The 20,905-nt window shown below is 45.7% G+C and overlaps 1 protein-coding gene across 1 annotated transcript in view; it reads right to left on the reverse strand.

Moving 5' to 3' along the window:
- Positions 1-20,905, reverse strand: part of LOC124556362 (vitellogenin-like) — a 331,070-nt gene that overhangs the window by 274,357 nt on the left and 35,808 nt on the right. Inside the window, exons 4-6 of the mRNA XM_047130328.1 lie at positions 19,032-19,540; positions 13,221-13,475; positions 6,994-7,162 (exon numbers count right to left, since the gene is read on the reverse strand). Of these exons, the coding sequence (XP_046986284.1) occupies positions 6,994-7,162; positions 13,221-13,475; positions 19,032-19,540 (933 nt within the window). The remainder of the gene's footprint in view (positions 1-6,993; positions 7,163-13,220; positions 13,476-19,031; positions 19,541-20,905) is intronic.

Genomic DNA, 20,905 nt, shown 5'->3' on the forward strand with positions numbered 1-20,905 from the left:
CGAACTTTACAGAAATGTTTTTCCTATTCATCTCCGTTAACTTGCATTTTGCTACATTTAGAGCAAGCTGCCATTCACCACAGCAAATAGAAATATTTTCTAAGTCACCTTATATGCTCCGACCGGCACTCATCGACGACACCTTCCCATACACCACCACGTCATCAGCAAACAGCCATAGGTTACTATTCCCCTTGACCGTTACGTGTATATCTACAGCTACATCTACATCTGCATCCATACTCCGCAAGCCACCTGACGGCGTGTGGCGGAGGGTACCTTGAGTACCTCTATCGGTTCTGCCTTCTATTCCAGTCTCGTATTGTTCGTGGAAAGAAGGATTGTAGGTATGCCTCTGTGTGGGCTCTAATCTCTCTGATTTTATCCTGATGGTCTCTTCGCGAGACATACATAGGAGGGAGCAATATACTGCTTGACTCCTCGGTGAAGGTATGTTCTGGAAACTTCAACAAAAGCCCGTACCGAGCTACTGAGCGTCTCTCTTGCAGAGTCTTCCACTGGAGTTTATCTATCATCTCCGTAACGCTTTCGCGATTACTAAATGATCCTGTAACGAAGCGCGCTGCTCTCCGTTGGGTTTTCTCTATCTCTTCTATCAACCGTATCTGGTACGGATCACACACCGGTGAGTAGTATTCAAGCAGTGGGCGAACAAGTGTACTGTAACCTACTTCCTCTGTTTTCGGACTGTATTTCCTTAGGATTCTTCCAATGAATCTCAGTCTGGCATCTGCTTTACCGACGACAACTTTATATGATCATTCCATTATCAATCACTCCTAATGCGTACTCCCAGATAATTTATGGAATTAACTGCTTCCAGTTGCTGACCTGCTATATTGTAGCTAAATGATAAGGGATCTTTCTTTCTATGTATCCGCAGCACATTACGCTTGTCTACATTGAGATTCAATTGCCATTCCCTGCACCATGCGTCAATTCGCTGCATTACAGCACAATTTCCCATTGTTACAACGTCTCGATATACCACAGCATCATCCGCAAAAAGCCTCACTGAACTTCCGATGTTATCCACAAGGTCATTTATGTACACTCCTGGAAATTGAAATAAGAACACCGTGAATTCATTGTCCCAGGAAGGGGAAACTTTATTGACACATTCCTGGGGTCAGATACATCACATGATCACACTGACAGAACCACAGGCACATAGACACAGGCAACAGAGCATGCAAAATGTCGGCACTAGTACAGTGTATATCCACCTTTCGCAGCAATGCAGGCTGCTATTCTCCCATGGAGACGATCGTAGAGATGCTGGATGTAGTCCTGTGGAACGGCTTGCCATGCCATTTCCACCTGGCGCCTCAGTTGGACCAGCGTTCGTGCTGGACGTGCAGACCGCGTGAGACGACGCTTCATCCAGTCCCAAACATGCTCAATGGGGGACAGATCCGGAGATCTTGCTGGCCAGGGTAGTTGACTTACACCTTCTAGAGCACGTTGGGTGGCACGGGATACATGCGGACGTGCATTGTCCTGTTGGAACAGCAAGTTCCCTTGCCGGTCTAGGAATGGTAGAACGATGGGTTCGATGACGGTTTGGATGTACCGTGCACTATTCAGTGTCCCCTCGACGATCACCAGTGGTGTACGGCCAGTGTAGGAGATCGCTCCCCACACCATGATGCCGGGTGTTGGCCCTGTGTGCCTCGGTCGTATGCAGTCCTGATTGTGGCGCTCACCTGCACGGCGCCAAACACGCATACGACCATCATTGGCACCAAGGCAGAAGCGACTCTCATCGCTGAAGACGACACGTCTCCATTCGTCCCTCCATTCACGCCTGTCGCGACACCACTGGAGGCGGGCTGCACGATGTTGGGGCGTGAGCGGGAGACGGCCTAACGGTGTGCGGGACCGTAGCCCAGCTTCATGGAGACGGTTGCGAATGGTCCTCGCCGATACCCCAGGAGCAACAGTGTCCCTAATTTGCTGGGAAGTGGCGGTGCGGTCCCCTACGGCACTGCGTAGGATCCTACGGTCTTGGCGTGCATCCGTGCGTCGCTGCGGTCCAGTCCCAGGTCGACGGGCACGTGCACCTTCCGCCGACCACTGGCGACAACATCGATGTACTGTGCAGACCTCACGCCCCACGTGTTGAGCAATTCGGCGGTACGTCCACCCGGCCTCCCGCATGCCCACTATACGCCCTCGCTCAAAGTCCGTCAACTGCAAATACGGTTCACGTCCACGCTGTCGCGGCATGCTACCAGTGTTAAAGACTCCGATGGAGCTCCGTATGCCACGGCAAACTGGCTGACACTGACGGCGGCGGTGCACAAATGCTGCGCAGCTAGCGCCATTCGACGGCCAACACCGCGGTTCCTGGTGTGTCCGCTGTGCCGTGCGTGTGATCATTGCTTGTACAGCCCTCTCGCAGTGTCCGGAGCAAGTATGGTGGGTCTGGCACACCGGTGTCAATGTGTTCTTTTCTCCATTTCCAGGAGTGTATATTGTTAATAACAACGGTCCTACGACACTCCCCTGCGGCACACCTGAAATCACTCTTACTTCAGAAGACTTCTCTCCATTGAGAATGACAAGCTGCGTTCTGTTATCTAGGAACTCTTCAATCCAATCACACAATTGGTCTGATAGTCCATATGCTCTTACTTTGTTCATTAAAAGAATGTGGGGAACTGTATAAACGCCTTGCGGAAGTCAAGAAATACGTCATCTACCTGGGAACCCGTGTCTATGGCCCTCTGAATCTCGTGGACGAATAGCGCAAGCTGGGTTTCACACGATCGTCTTTTTTGAAACCCATGCTGATTTCTACAGAGTAGATTTCTAGTCTCCAGGAAAGTCATTATACTCGAACATAATACGTGTTCCAAAATTCTACAACTGATCGACGTTAGAGATATAGGTCTATAGTCCTGCACATTTGTGCGACCTCCCCTCTTGAAAACGGGGACGACCCGTGCCCTTTTCCAATCCTTTGGAACGCTACGCTCTTCTAGAGACCAAAAAAGTAAGAGTCGCCCTATCTTACTTCCCTGGGCCCTCCAGATGATTCCCTTGTCTGTGATGAATACCTGCCGTCGACGACAACATACTGGGTTCTATTAAATAAGAAAACTTGGAGCCACTCACGTGCCTTGGAACCTACCCCGTATGCTTAGACTTTGGTTAACAGGCTGCAGTTGGTCACCGTGTCAAACGCTTTCCGGAAATCTAGGAATGTGTACTTAGACTTTGGTTAACAGGCTGCAGTTGGTCACCGTGTCAAACGCTTTCCGGAAATCTAGGAATATGTAATGTGGCTGTTTCCTTTCAGTCATGGCTCCCAGGATACCCTGTGAGAAAAGGGAATGCTGACTTTCGCATGAGCGATGCTTTCTAAATCCATACTGATTTGTGGACAGAAGCTTTTCCGTCTCAAGAAAATTCATTACATTCGACCTCAGAATACATTCACGAATTCTGCAGCAAACCGATGTTAAGGATATGGGTCTTTAATTTTGCGGGTACTTTATTTTACCTTTCTTCTATAATATAGTCGCCTGAGCTTTTTTCCAGTCGTGTGGGACTTTGCGATGGGCAAGAGGTTCTTTGTGGTAGTATACTGAGACCCCAAATTGCTAAGATAGTACAAGCAGTGAAGATACCAAATGATCAAAATGTTTCATGTATTCATACAAAATAGATTATATTTTCGTTATTTGTACTGTCTCAGCAACTGCAATAAACTTGTCTCATTTCTCTGCCTCGTGATGATTGGGTGTTGTGTGATGTCCTTAGGTTAGTTAGGTTTAAGTAGTTCTAAGTTCTAGGGGACTGATGACCATAGATGTTAAGTCCCATAGTGCTCAGATCCATTTCAACCAAACTTGTCTCAGCAGTTACGAGTAAACTGTAAACATCTAAATGTGAACGTTCTAAGCGATAGCGTGTGCCAAGCAAATAAATTTCCAGCAAAATGGAGGTAAGTACCTCAATTAAATGATTTAAACATACAACCCACTTAAGGTACACACTGAAATAAGCGAATGTTTCAGTACATTGTTAAATTTTGGCACATCACCTCACTGGCACATACAATAAATGACGCTTACCACACTTAAGATTAATGTACGTGTAACTGTAATTCATGGGAACACGCTGCTAATAAATTGTAGTAAAATGCAGGTGAATCAGTACGAATTATTCGATTAATTTATGATACAGTGTCTGCGTTCAACTAATTCTATACAACTTGGATATACGAGGGTCACTCCAAAAGAAATGCACACTTTTTTTTAAATCCCTCTTTTTTCTACATGTTTGAAAGTTTTACAGTGTGTAGATACATCCTATAGGAACAATATTTTCATTTCTCCACATAATTTCCATCCCTCTCAACTGCCTTACGCCATCTTGGAACTAGCGCCTTTATACCCGCAAGGTAAAATTCTGGACCAACCTGTTGGAGCCACTGTTTGGCAGCGTGCACAAGGGAGTCATCATCTTCAAACCTTGCTCCTCGAAGAGAGTCTTTCAGTTTCCCAAAGAGATGATAGTCACATGGAGCCAGGTCAGGACTGTAAGGCGGGTGTTTCAGTGTTGTCCATCCGAGTTTTGCTATCGCTTCCACGGTTTTTTGCCTGACATGTGGCCGTGCATTGTCGTGAAACAGCAAAACATCCTGCTTTTGCCGATGTAGTCGACTCAGTCGAGCTTGAAGTTTCTTCAGTTTCGTCACATATGCATCAGAATTTATGGTGGTTCCACTTGGAATGATGTCCACAAGTAAGAGTCCTTCGGAATCGAAAAACACCGTAGCCATAACTTTTTCAGCAGAAGGTTTGGTTTTGATTTTTTTTTCTTGGGTGAATTTGCATGATGCAACTCCATTGATTGCCTCTTCGTCTCTGGTGAAAAATGATGGAGCCATGTTTCATCACTTGTCACAATTCTTCCAAGAAATTCGTCTCCACCATTCTCGTACTGTTCCAAAAGTTCGCTGCATACCGTTTTTCTTGTTTCTTTGTCAGCCACTGTCAACAAACTGGGAACCCACCTGGCACAAACCTTTTTTAACGCCAACACTTTCAGTATTCTGCAAAAACTTCCTTCCCCTATCCCAACGTAGCGTGACAATTCGTTCACTGTTATGCGTCTGTCAGCAGTCACCAATTCGTTAACTCTCTGCACATTGTCTGGGGTGTGTGCAGTACGAGGCCTGCCGCTGCGAGGACAATCTTCAATATTGTCGTGCCCGCATTCATCACGTAACCTACTTTCCCACCGACTAACTGTACTGCGATCGACAGCAGCATCTCCATACACCTTTTTCAACCTCTTGTGGATGTTTCCCACTGTATCGTTTTCACAGCACAGGAATTATATGACAGCACGTTGCTTCTGACGAACGTCAAGTGTAGCAGCCATCTTGAAGACATACTGTGACGGCGCCACTCACGGGAACAGGTTGAACTAAGTTTGAAAACAAGAGGGAAGCATGTATCTTGACACTGTAAAACTTTCACAGGTGCAGAATGAAAACTGTATTTTTACAAAAATAGTGTGCATTTCTTTTGGAGTGATCCTCGTATTACAAGGTGCATTCAAGTTCTAAGGCCTCCGATTTTTTTTCTCCGGACTGGAAAGAGATAGAAACATGCGCATTGTTTTACAATGAGTCCGCGTTCATTGTCAATACGTCCCAGAGGTGGCAGCACCGTACGGCAAATGGAATTTTACCGCCAGCGGCGAGAATGAGAACTGTTTTAAATACTTAAAATGGCGACGTTTCCCTTACTTGAACAGCGTGCAATCATTCGTTTTCTGAATTTGCGTGGCGTGAAACCAATTGAAATTGATCAACAGTTGAAGGAAACACGTGGTGATGGAGTTATGGATGTGTCAAAAGTGCGTTAGTGGGTGCGACAGTTTAATGAAGCCAGAACATCGTGTGACAATAAACCGAAACAACCTCGGGCTCGCACAAGCCGGTCTTATGACATGATCGAGAAAGTGGAGAGAATCGTTTTGGGGGATCGCCGAATGACTGTTGAACAGATCACCTCCGGAGTTGGCATTTCTGTGGGTTCTGTGCACACAATCCTGCATGACGACCTGAAAATGCGAAAAGTGCCACAAATGCTGACGCACGACCACATGGCTGCCCGTGTGGCATGTTGCCAAGCAATGCTGACGCGCAACGACAGCATGAATGGGACTTTCTTTTCGTCGGTTGTGACAATGGATGAGATGTGGATGCCATTTTTCAATCCAGAAACAAAGCGCCAGTCAGCTCAATGGAAGCACACAGATTCATTGCCACCAAAAAAATTTCGGGTAACCGCCAGTGCTGAAAAAATGATGGTGTCCATGTTCTGGGACAGCGAGGGCGTAATCCTTACCCATTGCGTTCCAAAGGGCACTACGGTAACAGGTGCATCCTACGAAAATGTTTTGAAGAACAAATTCCTTCCTGTACTGCAACAAAACGTCCGGGAAGGGCTGCGCGTGTGCTGTTTCACCAAGACAACACACCCGCACATCGAGCTAACGTTACGCAACAGTTTCTTCGTGATAACAACTTTGATGTGATTCCTCATGCTCCCTACTCACCTGACCTGGCTCCTAGTGACTTTTGGCTTTTTCTAACAATGAAAGACACTCTCCGTGGCCGCACATTCGCCAGCCGTGCTGCTATTGCCTCAGCGATTTTCCAGTGGTCAAAACAGACTCCTAAAGAAGCCTTCGCCGCTGCCATGGAATCATGGCGTCAGCGATGTAAAAAATGTGTACGTCTGCAGGGCGATTACTTCGAGAAGTAACGCCAGTTTCATCGATTTCGGGTGAGTAGCTAATCAGAAAAAAAATCGGAGGCCTTAGAACTTGAATGCACCTCGTAAAGTTAACTGACTCCAAATACGCTCATGTGTTCGGTGCTATGCAGAGATGAGACAGTTCTGCTCGCCAGGTGCCCTCAGACTGTAGCAGATAAAGCGCACTCACGTAAAAGCTCTGTACGAGCGAGGCGTCTGGCGCCATGAGGGCTGCGGGCAGCGCCGACACGAGCTCCGCTGCCTCCTCGCCGACCAGCTTCTTCGTCTCGAGCAGCGACCGCGCCAGCTGGAACGCTGGGCTGGTGCCGCACAGCTTCACCACGTCGCGGTACACCTTCCTGTCAACACATGTTCTAGTATTGACACTGCGCTCACGAATTAGAAATAACGGGTGGTTATAATTTAATGCGGAACTGATTTACACTGAAAATAATTAGTTCCAGTTTTGGCCACCAGGTGAAAATCTATATAGCATCTCGTCCACTCTCCGGTGCTCATATTAAACAAATTACACGACGGCTAATATACACTACTGGCCATTAAAATTGCTACACCACGAAGATGACGTGCTACAGACGCGAAATTTAACCGACAGGAAGAAGATGCTGTGATATGTAAATGATTACAACGTGCTGACACGAGCAAAGTTTTCAATCGATTTCTTATACACAAACAGCAGTTGACCGGCGTTGCCTGGTGAAACGTTGCTGTGATGCCTCGTGTAAGGAGGAGAAATGCGTGCCATCACGTTTCCGACTTTGATAAAGGTCGGATTGTAGCCTATCGCGATTACGGTTTATCGTATCGCGACATTGCTGCTCGCGTTGGTCGAGATCCAATGACTGTTAGCAGAATATGGAATCGGTGGGTTCAGGAGGGTAATACGGAACGCCGTGCTGGATCCCAACGGCCTCGTATCACTAGCAGTCGAGATGACCGGCTTCTTATCCGCAAGGCTGTAACGGATCGTGCAGTCACGTCTCCATCCCTGAGTCAACAGATGGGGAAGTTTGCAAGACAACGACCATCTGCACGAACAGTTCGACGACGTTTGCAGCAGCATGGACTATCAGCTTGGAGACCGTGGCTGCAGTTACCCTTGACGCTGCATCACAGACAGGAGCGCCTGCGATGGTGTACTCGACGACGAACCTGGGTGCACGAATGGCAAAACGTTGTTTTTTCGGATGAATCCAGGTTCTGTTTACAGCATCATGATGGTCGCATCCGTGTTTGGCGACATCTCTGTGAACGCACATTGGAAGCGTGTATTCGTCATCGCCATACTGGCGTACCCCCCGCGTGATGGTATGGGGTGCCATTGGTTACACGTCTCCGTCACCTCTTGTTCGCACTGACGGCACTTTGAACAGTGGACGTTACATTTCAGATGTGTTACGACCCGTGGTTCTACCCTTCATTCGATCCCTGCGAAACCCTACATTTCAGCAGGATAATGCACGACCCAATGGTGCAGGTCCTATACGGGCCTTTCTGGATACAGAAAATGTTCGACTGCTGCCCTGGCCAGCACATTCTCCAGATCTCTCACCAGCTGAAAACGTCTGGTCAATGGTGGCCGAGCAACTGGCTCGTCACAATACTCCAGTCACTACTCTTGATGAACTGTGGTATCGTGTTGAAGCTGCATGGGCAGCTGTACCTGTACACGCCATCCAAGTTCTGTTTGACTCGATGCCCAAGCGTGTCAAGGCCAGAGGTGATTGTTCTGGGTACTGATTTCTCAGGATCTATGCACCCAAATTGCGTGAAAATGTAATCACATGTCAGTTCTAGCATAATACATTTCTCCAATGAATCATCTGCATTTCTTCTTGGTGTAGCAATTTTATTGGCCACTAGTGTAAAATCAACGTTATGCCTTTCTCATTTGTTTGACCTCTTCTTCCCTCATCCCGTTTTTCCTAATCCATGACATATGGAAACATTTCTGTGCGTCTTTCTGCACCTGGCGGCCAAAATTGGAACTAATGTTTTTTCAGTGTAAATCGACTGCGCAATAACGTTAGAATACCTACCAAGTTCCGCTGCCACGGGATAATTACAGCCCACACTGGACCTCTGTGCATAGGCGCATTGATGATAACCACCCAGTAGCTGCTGTGTTGGAGATATGGCACTCACCTCGCCAAAATGAGGGGAATAGTTCAGCGTGTCACGTGACTGGAATGTCGTGCAACCTTTACCTGAACATCGTTTGACACTCAGGTGAAGATTGGGCAAGACGTACGACATCAGCGCCGTTAACTGAAACCGGACTGTAGGTGTTCAACTAGTGAGACACTTCGTCTCTTAGGTCGTGCTGGTGTCAACGGATAAGATAGTTTTTTCCATTGCTGCAGAATTTAGACCCGTCCTCTGATTGCTTGGAATGGGTTGTGCTGGCATCTTAGTCAGTACAGTTACGGCCTCACGAAGTCGCTCTCAATACCTGCAGCCGGATGCACCACTATAAGCGTCCCATAGCAAAATGGTGAATCAGCTCTTATTATTGTTTTAAGTTTTCTGAATGTTATTTATAACTTTCTTCGAATTCAGTTATTTTTTTAATATAATTCAGCTCTGGGAGATGAAAATACGTAAACATATTGTTTAAGAAGAGTGAAAAAAATTATCAGATAGACAGAAATGATTGTCCTGCCACCAATGTCGTTCGGGTGTGACTGTCTCAGCATTTTGCGTCGAGCCCGAGACACTCGACGTTGTCCAGAATGAATTTTCGCTCTGCAGCAGAGTGTGAGCTGATTGGAAACGTCTGGCTGTTTAAAACTGTGTACTGTACCAGTACTCGAACCTGAGACCTTTCTGTCAGGTTTGGAAAGTAGAAGATAAGGAACTGGTGGAAGTAAAACTGTAAGGGTTGGTCGCGAATCCTGCTTTCATAGCTCAGTCGCCAGAGCACTTGCCCGCTTAAGGCTAAAGTTCGTGTCCTGGTTCAGCACATATTTCCATCCGGATATTACGTTTATCCAATTTTAGCTCAGAAATAGGTGGGGTGTCAAATAAGCACCTCATCCCCTCCAGGGCAATATTAGTAACTGAGGTTATTGCTAGTTATCTATCCTACAGAATCATTTACATTAATAATAAAACTATTGACGCTTACATGAAGCACAGGTCACAATAACTAGCCAAGAAACTAGATTAACTTTTAGTAGTTGCAGGTTATATTGTGAGCAAAAACTAAAAAGAACTGGTCATATTCTCTTGGTATTTAGACTATGTAAGCTAAGTGTCAAAAGTCGCAGGAAGGGTTGTCCCAATTGAAGATATGCCGTCTATGAAGCCCGAATGTGGCGGTTAGATGTGTCTACACTCCGTTACACGAAGGTTTGTAGTGAACATGGCAGCACGTTGCAAGTCAGGAAACTGCCTATTCCACGAATGTATATGTATATGTATATGGCATATGCGGTCGACATATCTCATCTTCAGTCATTTCTTAATACCAAAAAACTAAAAATTATACACATATCGTTCCCTATGACTAACCTCCCATTCCTCCCCTCCCACCCACTCGCCTGTGTTTAATCTGGTGCTCATCTTCTATAGGCACTCCGGCTACTTCAGTTACTTTCTCAGAACTTGCATGTTTAACCAGGAGGAATGCAGCTCATCACCTGATGGCATGTCAGTTGGATATATACGAAGCACCACAAACAGTGCATTCTCTGATGTGGTGCCGAATATTTCTTGAAGTCTCAGTAGTACACTCCCCTGTCCTCCACAGATAGCACTCCTGAGACTACTGCTCAAGTCCTGCCCAAAAAGTTCATTACTGATTCAAAGAGGGCAATGTGGTACTTTCTGATTAGTGTTAATAGTAACTCTATATTGAGCAGTTCTTACTAGTACTAATTTGTGCAGAATTCTTTTTTGCTTTGCTAGTCATCAGCCTAATGCGTCCGATGAAGCAGAAGATAATGAGTCACCATTTTTCATCTGGTATTTCTGACTCCCGATTTAACTGATGCCTATTGCCATAATGATCCATTCGCTATTATGTACTTCGGTTAGTGGCAATTGTAGTAAGTTTATTTGTATTGCTCCGCTGCGTTATTGTCTATAGTCTATCGCTGACGTTTCCACTGAAGACTGAGAGCTCGTATCTGCTGCACCAAATTCTGAAATACTATGGGTTATGCCATAGTCCCGTCAGTGTGGTAGAACCGCCAATCAACAGATGTATAAGATAAATGCAACACATTGGCTTTAGCACACACATATTTTATGCTTTGTCCCGTATATCACTTATGATAAAAGTGAGACATATACGTAACAAATGCTAAATATCTCACGAAAATGTCTTCTCCAGGCTGTATATATTACGTGCAGTAGTCCAGCAATTGCTTCATTAGTCGCTTCGAAAAAAATAAAAGAGTTAATAGACAGCGTGACACAGCAATAACTACATAAGGGCTACTATAGTGCTGCACACAGTATTATTATTGTGGCGAGCGTACTGTAAGACCTTCGGTACGCACATCATCAGATTATTTGACTTTTCGCTCTAACGAAGTAGGCGAGTGTCAGCAATATGTCTCGTGGTCTTATCGTGGCGTGTTTATCTTCTGCCGTTAGGTCAGACGATAGAAATGCCACTTGCACGCTTAGAGTAGCAGATTGACAGTGACCAACTTTAAACAGAACTTGATTAATTTTCACACACATTTATTAAAATAATAACAATCATAAACCTTACTTAACTTGATTCTGGATGCTATTTACTATTGACAATCTGAAGTTCCTTTGGTCTTGGTACGTTAATCTTATTCTCACATATCTCTGATATGTTCCTATGGGAACCGCAAACGTTTGATGACAAGGCGACAAATCAACCGAATCCTCCACCGAGAAACACATCTGGTGTGTCATACATGGCATTAGTGACAGTACGTGCGTCTTACGATAGGAACCTCTTATCGACTCACCTAATTTGTTCCCCTGGTAAGAGAGTGAGATAGGCCTCCTTACCCGATATAAGTGTTCGTATGAATGTGAATTTGATCAATCCCAAGGACATGATGAAAACATAATATTTTGTCATATAAACTGCAAGAAATGAACTCAACAGTTTCACAATCGCATAGTTTATCTGTGTGCTGTCAAGACATATGTTTTTAACGTTTTTGAATTTGCGGTCAATTTTGGAAGTCTTTACTTATGAATTCCTTTCTTGTAACATAGTTCACACCGCCAGCCGGGGTGGCCGAGTGGTTCTAGGCGCTACGGTCTGGAACCGTGCGACCGCTACGGGTAGAAGGTTCTAATCCTGCCTCGGGCATGGATGGGTGTGATGTCCTTAGGTTAGTTAGGTTTAAGTAGTTTTAAGTTCTAGGGGACTAATGACCTCAGAAGTTAAGTCCCATAGTGCTCAGAGCCATAGTTCACACCCGTTTATTTGTGGTCCCATTTCTGTGAGAAAATGGTTCAAGTGGCTCTGAGCACTATGGGACTTAACATCTGAGGTCATCAGTCCCCTATAACTTAGAACTACTTAAACCTAACTAACCTAACGACATCACACACATCCATGCCCGAGGCAGGATTCGAACCTACGACCGTAGCGGTCGCGCGGTTTCAGACTGAAGCGCCTAGAACCGCTCGGCCACAGCGGCCGGCATTTCTGTGAGACATCTATGTGGTATCTAGCCTTCTTTCACAATTCATCACATTTACTTGCGACGGTAATATCTTCTTACCACATAACTCAGATGCTATAACAAATGTATAGTACGATAACTGCCAAGATTACAGAAATAGAACAAACATTTCAATGAGCGGACGGACAGTTCATAATGCTGAGAAAAAAAATTAATGGTGTGAGGGAGTTTTGAATACGACTCGGCTGCTTGTCACTCCCAGACCGTAGGCTCTGGCTGTTTTAGGCTGCTCTCTATTGTACTTTTTGTTCTTGGACCGTTCACTGTTTCTATTTCGCTTTTGTTTTCATGTTTGATCTGTGTTCAGTTTTTGATGAGCTGTTCACTTGGCCATCTTACCACTAAATCCGAAGGGACGGGGTCCCGGGTTCGATTCCCGGCGGGGTCGGGGATTTTCACCTGCCTCGAGATCTCATTTCGTCATCATTCATGAAAGTGGCGGGACTGGACTGAGTGAGGGTTGGGAATTTGTATGGGCGTTGATAACCGCGCAGTTGAGCGCCCCAAAAACCAAACATCATCATCATCATCAATCTGAAGGGGTAAGACGGGGAGTTTCCCTTGTAAGAAACGTCAGGAACCACTGCACTAGGCAATATAAGCCTCTAATGATGTAAGGAAGGTCTAACACTATCAGCAAACTTGACGGTCGCAGCTCGGCTTTATCTGCGTGACGAAGAATACTTTATAAATGAAGAGACGTGAGTGTTACCGCTCTGTGAGCACGAGGCTGGTGTCACTGCGGCGCGCGTCCATGATCCCGGCGAGCGCGCGCTGCAGGTCCGGCAGCGACAGCGCGCGGCACATCTCGACGGCGACGGCCATCTTCTCGAGCGTGCGGCGCTGCGCGATGTGCGCCGACTCCTCCAGGTCGCTGGCGATGTCGGTCACCAGCTCCTTCAGCTGCTGCACCATGCACGCGTGCGCGTCGCCCGCGCGGTGCGACACGTAGTACGGAGACAGCGGCCTGGAACAACACTCACACTCACTGCAACATCCCGAGAAACCCGAAAACCCAAATAAGAATGTCACGATAATTCAAAGTAGGAACAGTGTTATCCTGACTGGTACGACAACTTTGACAATAATGTAACACCTTAAAGTTTTTATGAACACCAATTTCAATGTGATAACTGGGTGTTGTGTGAAGTCCTTAGGTTAGTTAGGTTTAAGTAGTTCTAAGTTCTAGGGGACTGATGACCATAGCTGTTCAGTCCCATAGTGCTCAGAGCCAGTTGAACCAGTTGAACCCATTTCAATAATTATTGAGTATGTCATTTACATCTACATCTACATACATACTCCGCCATCCACTATACGGTGTGTGGAGAAGGGTACCTCGTACCACAACTAGCATCTTCTCTCCCAGTTCCACTCCCAAACAGAACGAGGGAAAAATGACTGCCTATATGCCTCTGTACGAGCCCTAATCTCTCTTATCTTATCATTGTGGTCATTCCGCGAAATGTAAGTTGGCGGCAGTAAAATTGTACTGCAGTCAGCCCCAAATGCTGTTTCTCTAATTTCCTCGATAGCGATTCACGAGAAGAAGACCTCCTTTCCTCTAGAGACTCCCATCCGAGTTCCTGAAGCATTTCCGTAACACTCGCGTGATGATCAAACCTACCAGTAACAAATCTAGCAGCCCGCCTCTGAATTGCTTCTATGTCCCCCCTCAATCCGACCTGGTAGGGACCCCAAACGCTCGAGCAGTACTCAAGAATAGGTCGTATAAAAGCGGTCTCCTTTACAGATGAACCATATCTTCCCAAAATTCTACCAATGAACCGAAGACGACTATCCGCCTTCCCCATAACTGCCTTTACATGCTTGTCCCACTTCATATCGCTCTGCAATGTTACGCCCAAATATTTAATCGACGTGACTGAGTCAAGCGCTACACTACTAATGGAGTACTCAAACATTACAGGATTCTTTTTCCTATTCATCTGCATTAATTTACATTTATCTACATTTAGAGTTAGCTGCCATTCTTTACACCAATCACAAATCCTGTCCAAGTTATCTTGTATCCTCCTACAGTCACTCAACGACGACACCTTCTCGTACACCACAGCATCATCAGCAAACAGCCGCACATTGCTATCCACCCTATCCAAAAGATCATTTATGTAGATAGAAAACAGCAGCAGACCTACCACACTTCCCTGGGGCACTCCAGATGATACCCTCACCTCCGATGAACACTCACCATCGAGGACAACGTACTGGGTTCTATTACTTAACAAGTCTTCGAGCCACTCACATACTTGGGAACCAATCCCATATGATCGTACCTTAGTTAAGAGTCTGCAGTGGGGCACCGAGTCAAACGCTTTCCGGAAGTCAATGAATATGGCATCCGTCTGACACCCTTCATCCATGGTTCGCAAGATATCACGTGAAAAAAGGGAGAGTCTCAAGGAAATTCATTACATTCGAACTGAGAATATGTTCGAGAATCCTGCAACAAACCGATGTTAAGGATATTGGTCCGTAATTTTGAGGATCCGTCCTTCTACCCTTCTTATATACAGGCGTCACCTGCGCTTTTTTCCAGTCGCTCGGGACTTTACGTTGGACAAGAGATACGCGATAAATGCAAGCTAAGTAAGAAGCCAATGCCTTAGAGTACTCTCTGTAAAACCGAATTTGAATCCCATCAGGACCTGGCGATTTATTTATTTTCAACCCATTCAGCTGCTTCACAACCCCAGGGATGTCTATCACTATGTCTTCCATATGGGAATCAGTGTCATGATATAAAGCTGGAAAGAAAGTAAGGTTATTTTTAATTAGCTATCAAACATCTCAGTAATAACTGCGAATCAGTGCGACGAAAGTTAAGTCCAAAGTAATATGTCGGTCAGAGACAACATTTATTGAGAAAGAGAGTTGTAAACGCGGCGAAAAGGAAATTCAAAGCGTCTACAATGCTCGATAATGGAAAAGTTAGTCGTCTGCTAGCTTGCTTGCTATCAAGTCGAGAGAGAGCACCGTTTGTTATAGTACTACAAACGGAACGCTACGAGATTGTATCTTTTTTTTTTAAAAAAGTAATATTGTGTGATAGAGATGCGCGGACTTTGTTCTCAGTTATTCTCACTTGAGAACTTGAACTGAAGTGATATTCTGATAGCGTACTACGAGTTAATGAACTCTTAATTATTGGAGATATTATTGTTGGACTTAACTTTCATCAAAGTGAACAGTTACACGAAGAATGAAGATAGTATCGAAGACTTGATCAGCCTTGAGTGAAACATTAATACGACCACACGAAGATGATACAAATACGACGATTGTAAAAGTTGTCGTAATTGTGAGGATCACCGAATTGAAAAGAATCGCAATTGATCTGATCCATCGGTGTGAGTGTGGTGTGATGATTATAAACTATTTACTAAAAAGGTACAATAAAATTGTTAGTCAGTAATGGAAATCTCACGTGTTGGCTCCATCATTAATTGAACTGTGTGATAGTTGATGACCAAAATTAATTAACTGTGGACGTTTTAATTGAAAGAGTGACTTGATGAACATTGAGCATTGAAAGTAGTGTTTTGCCGAAATAATATCACGACGCACGAAAGCAAGATAGCATTATAGATTATCTCTGGATTTGCGTCGTGCCGCAGTGAAACGACGCCGGCGATGAATGATTCACTCAATACTGCAATAACTAACTAACCGGGCATAGAAAATCACAATAAAACCATAACAGACAATTAAAATCAGCAGTTCGCATCGCTGAGAAGACTGTGCGGACTCGCAAACGGACTTTCATACATTAAGCGAGGAACAGTTTTCCTTAGAGATTTTCAGGTGTTGCTCCACGTTATCCGACGGGGACAACCATCACTGCACGTCGCGTCTCCATTCCACGGAGCGAGCTGTAGCAGTAGCGGCTCAACATCAACAGCGACAACAAAAGGCGTGAGGGGACGTCACATCACTCTGGCGCCGAAGTACATAAGAGAGAGAGAGAAGTGTGAACTAAGTGTTACACCATCAACTTGCCTTCCTGCACAGCTGCTCGCCACCGCTGCCCTGTACATCAGCCTCGTGTAGAATAGAATTGGCCAGTTTTCAATGGCTCCATACACGAGAGGGACTTCGAAACGCGAGTTACACTTGCCATCCCACGCTATCACCATCGCGCAACAGAGTGGGGCGTTGTCACAAAAGAGTAAACAGGAAAAAAGTATGGAAATTTATGGTAAGGTCTTATGGGACCAAACTGCTGAGGTCATCGGTCCCTAAGCTTACACACTGCTTAATCTAACCTAACCTAACTTACGCTAAGGACAACACACACACCCATGCCCGGGGGAGGACTCGAACCTCCGACAGGGGGAGCCGCGCGCACCGTGACAATGCGCCTAAGACCGCTCGGCTACCCCGCGCGGATCGGGCAGTTATGGTACAGTACGGTTGATAGGTGCATCACACGGTGCGAATGAAATAACGTGACAACTGGAAACGTATTCCAAACCAGAAGTATACAGCACAGGACGATTCTTGTGTGGAAATCGTCTACATCGGATACTGTTTCACTGATATTCTACATCTACATCTACATCCATACTCCGCAAGCCATCTGACAGTGTGTGGTGGAGGGTACCTTGAGTACCTCTATCGGTTCCCCCCTTCTTTCCAGTCTCGTATTGTTCGTGGAAAGAAAGATTGTCGGTATGCCTCTGTCTGGGCTCTGATCTCTAAGATTTTATCCTAATTGTCTCTTCGCGAGATTATGTGGGAGGGAGCAATATACTGCTTGACTCCTCGGTGAAGGTATGTTCTCGAAACTTCAACAAAAGCCCGTACCGAGCTACTGAGCGTTTCTCTTGCAGAGTCTTCCACTGGAGTTTATCTATCATCTCCGTAACGCTTTGGCGATTACTAAATGATCCTGCAACTAAGCCCGCTGCCCTCCGTTGGATCTTCTCTGTCTCTCCTATCGACCCTATCTGGGCCGGCCGAAGTGGCCGCGCGGTTCTGGCGCTGCAGTCTGGAACCGCGAGATCGCTACGGTCGCAGGTTCGAATCCTGCCTCGGGCATGGATGTGTGTGATGTCCTTAGGTTAGTTAGGTTTAACTAGTTCTAAGTTCTAGGGGACTGATGACCTCAGCAGTTGAGTCCTATAGTGCTCAGAGCCAACCCTATGTGGTACGGATCCCACACTGCTGAGCAGTATTCGAGCAGTGGGCGAACAAGTGTAGTGTAACCTACTTCCTTTGTTTTCGGACAGCATTTCCTTAGGATTCTTCCAATGAATCTCAGTCTGGCATCTGCTTTACCGACGATTAATTTTATGTGATCATTCCATTTTAAATCACTCTTAATGCGTACTCCCAGATAATTTATGGAATTAACTGCTTCCAGTTGTTGACCTGCTATATTGGAGCTAAATGATAAGGGATCTTTCTTTCTATATATTCGCAGCACATTACACTTGTCTACATTGAGATTCAATTGCCATTCCCTGCACCATGCGTCAATTCGTTGCAGATCCTACTGCATTTCAGTACAATTTTCCATTGTTACAACCTCTCGATATACTACAGCATCATCTGCAAAAAGCCTCAGTGAACTTCCGATGTTATCCACAAGGTCATTTATGTATATTGTGAACAGCAACGGTCCTACGACGCTCCCCTGCGGCACACCTGAAATCACTCTTACTTCGGAAGACTTCTCTCCATTGAGAATGACATGCTGCGTTCTGTTATCTAGGAACTCTTCAATCCAATCACACAATTGGTCTGATAGTCCATATGCTCTTACTTTGTTCATTAAACGACTGTGGGGAACTGTATCGAACGCCTGGCGGAAGTGAAGAAACACTGCATCTACCTGTGAACCCGTGTCTATGGCCCTCTGAGTCTCGTGAACCAATAGCGCGAGCTGGGTTTCACACGATCGTCTTTTTCGAAACCCATGCTGATTCCTACAGAGTGTTCCAAAATTCTACAACTGGTCGACGTTAGAGATATAGATCTATAATAGTTCTGCACATCTGTTCGACGTCCCTTCTTGAAAACGGGGATGACCTGTGAAGTTTTCCAATCTTTTGGAACGCTACGCTCTTCTAGAGACCTACGGTACACCGCTGCAAGAAGGGGCCGGAGGGGGGGGGGGGGCAAGTTCTTTCGCGTACTCTGTGTAAAATCGAACTGGTATACCATCAGGTCCAGCGGCCTTTTCTCTTTTGAGCGATTTTAATTCATTTTCTATCCCTCTGGCATCTATTTCGATATCTACCATTTTGTCATCTGTGCGACAATCTAGAGAAGGAATTACAGTGCAGTCTTCCTCTGTGAAACAGCTTTGGAAAAAGACATTTAGTACTTCGGCCTTTAGTCTGTCATCCTCTGTTTCAGAACCATTTTGGTCACAGAGTATCTGGACATTTTGTGATGCGAACTAGTGTACCCACCCCGGCACTACCGTTGACAAAATAACAATAAAAAGTATCGGGTACGTAAATGTGTGTATTGTACTTGATGCGCCGAAGCCTACCTGGCCAGTGGAGTGTAGAGGCCGTGCCTCACAGGCGCAGCCCTGGTGTCCCTGGTGCGACGGCGGTGGTGCCTCCCGCTCTCTTCCAGCTGGTTCTCCAGCTCCTGGTTGTCGCTGTCGAACAGCCGGCTCCTGGACCTGTGTCTGCTCCTCGACCTGTGCCTGGAGCGCCGGGTCGTCACTTCCGTGGCTTCTGTCGGCTCAGGCGTTGACGTGGTCTCCTCCGCGTCCTCTGGGAATTCCAGTGAAGCTACATTATTGGGACTGGACTCTTCGGTACGTTCAGCATCGATTTCAACTTCAGGGACTACCCAGTCAGGCTGGAAGGCATCAACTCGCGTGGGTTCAGAAAACTCAGGTACCGTCGTCTCTGGTACTTCCACCGTCGTGGTTCCAGGCTCATCAGCATCTTCGGCATCGATTTCTATTTCTGGAGCTGCAGCTTCACCCGCGACTTCGAAGGGCAATGTCTCCGTCGGTTTTATCCACTCGACAGGTTCCGTCTCCAACTGTTTGTAACAAATAAAGGCTTACCTTTTCAGCAACAATTAATAAATATTACTAAATAAATACTTAATAACAACTACCTTGACTTAAAATGTGGTGTTAAATTTAAAAATTAATAAACTAAACCTAAGACTACTTCGCTACACTCGTCTCACTAACGCGTTTCTTGGAAAGAAGATGTATAGACAAGGTGTTTGTGTTAACTTGAGACAACTATCTGGAAAGCGACGCATCGTACGAAACAAATGTTCTAGGTCAAAAGTTCATATTAGTAAAGCGGACATCTGTCTGTTCTACAACTGGCAATCTCCTAACCATACCTTTTAGGTGGGCTGGATCAATTTCGTATTTTCAAATGGGAAACCTCCATTTTTATTGCATTTCCGGATTCTACACCAAAAAATACGTATGTTTTACTCAAACCATTGCTTCCCATTCGTGGTAGTAGATAAGTACCCACTGTGCCTATTTTTGTAACTATGGACCGACCAATTTGGTTATAAATTTCATTATGAGGTAAATATAAAGCTTTGTGTAACTAACGGTTGATGCTGATGTTCGAATGTTACATGAGTATTGCAGATATGATTGTAAAGTACAAATAATGTGTCTACCCATTGAGATTTCTGGCAGATAAGGAGGAGGAGGAGAGGAGGAGATTAGTGTTTAACGTGCCGTCGACAACGAGGTCATTAGAGACGGAGCACAAGCTCGGATTAGGGAAGGATGGGGAAGGAAACCGGTCGTGCCCTTTCAAAGGAACTATCCCGGCTTTTACCTGAAACGATGTAGGGAAAGCTCGGAAAATCTAGATCAGGATGGCCGGAGACTGATTTCAACCGTCGTCCTCCCGAATTAGAGTCCAGTGTGCTAACCACTGCGCCACCTCGCTCGGTGGCAGATAAGCCACTCGTATGGTAACGTAGTTTCCCGTTCCCTATATATTTTGGTACGGGCAGTAACTGCGACCTTATTGTATAGTCTGAGATCTTCGCATTCAATGTATGTAACAATTTAAGACATTCGCAACGTATGGGCTGTGTTATGTATTACGGTATCAGGTGACCCCCTGAAAGAAATGAGTACCTGCGTCCCAGTGTTCTTTAATCAGGTACACAGAGGGTAGTTGACATTTTTGGACGTTGTATTCAACCAAGAACAAGCATAGCGACATTTTAAAGCAGGTTAGTTGCAAGGGCACTCTGTTTTATTCAAGAAGGATGTACTTCCCGTCGTGTTGCTGCAGATGCCATTGTCTCTCCATCTATCATCAATAGGTCTTGGACACGCTACAGGAAGACAGGTCAGTACACAAGGCGAATGAGACAAGGCCGCTGAAGCATTACAAGCCCGCGTGAAGAGCGCTA

Source organism: Schistocerca americana, chromosome X (genome assembly GCF_021461395.2).
Source record: "Schistocerca americana isolate TAMUIC-IGC-003095 chromosome X, iqSchAmer2.1, whole genome shotgun sequence".
NCBI classification, from domain to species: Eukaryota; Metazoa; Arthropoda; class Insecta; order Orthoptera; family Acrididae; genus Schistocerca; species Schistocerca americana.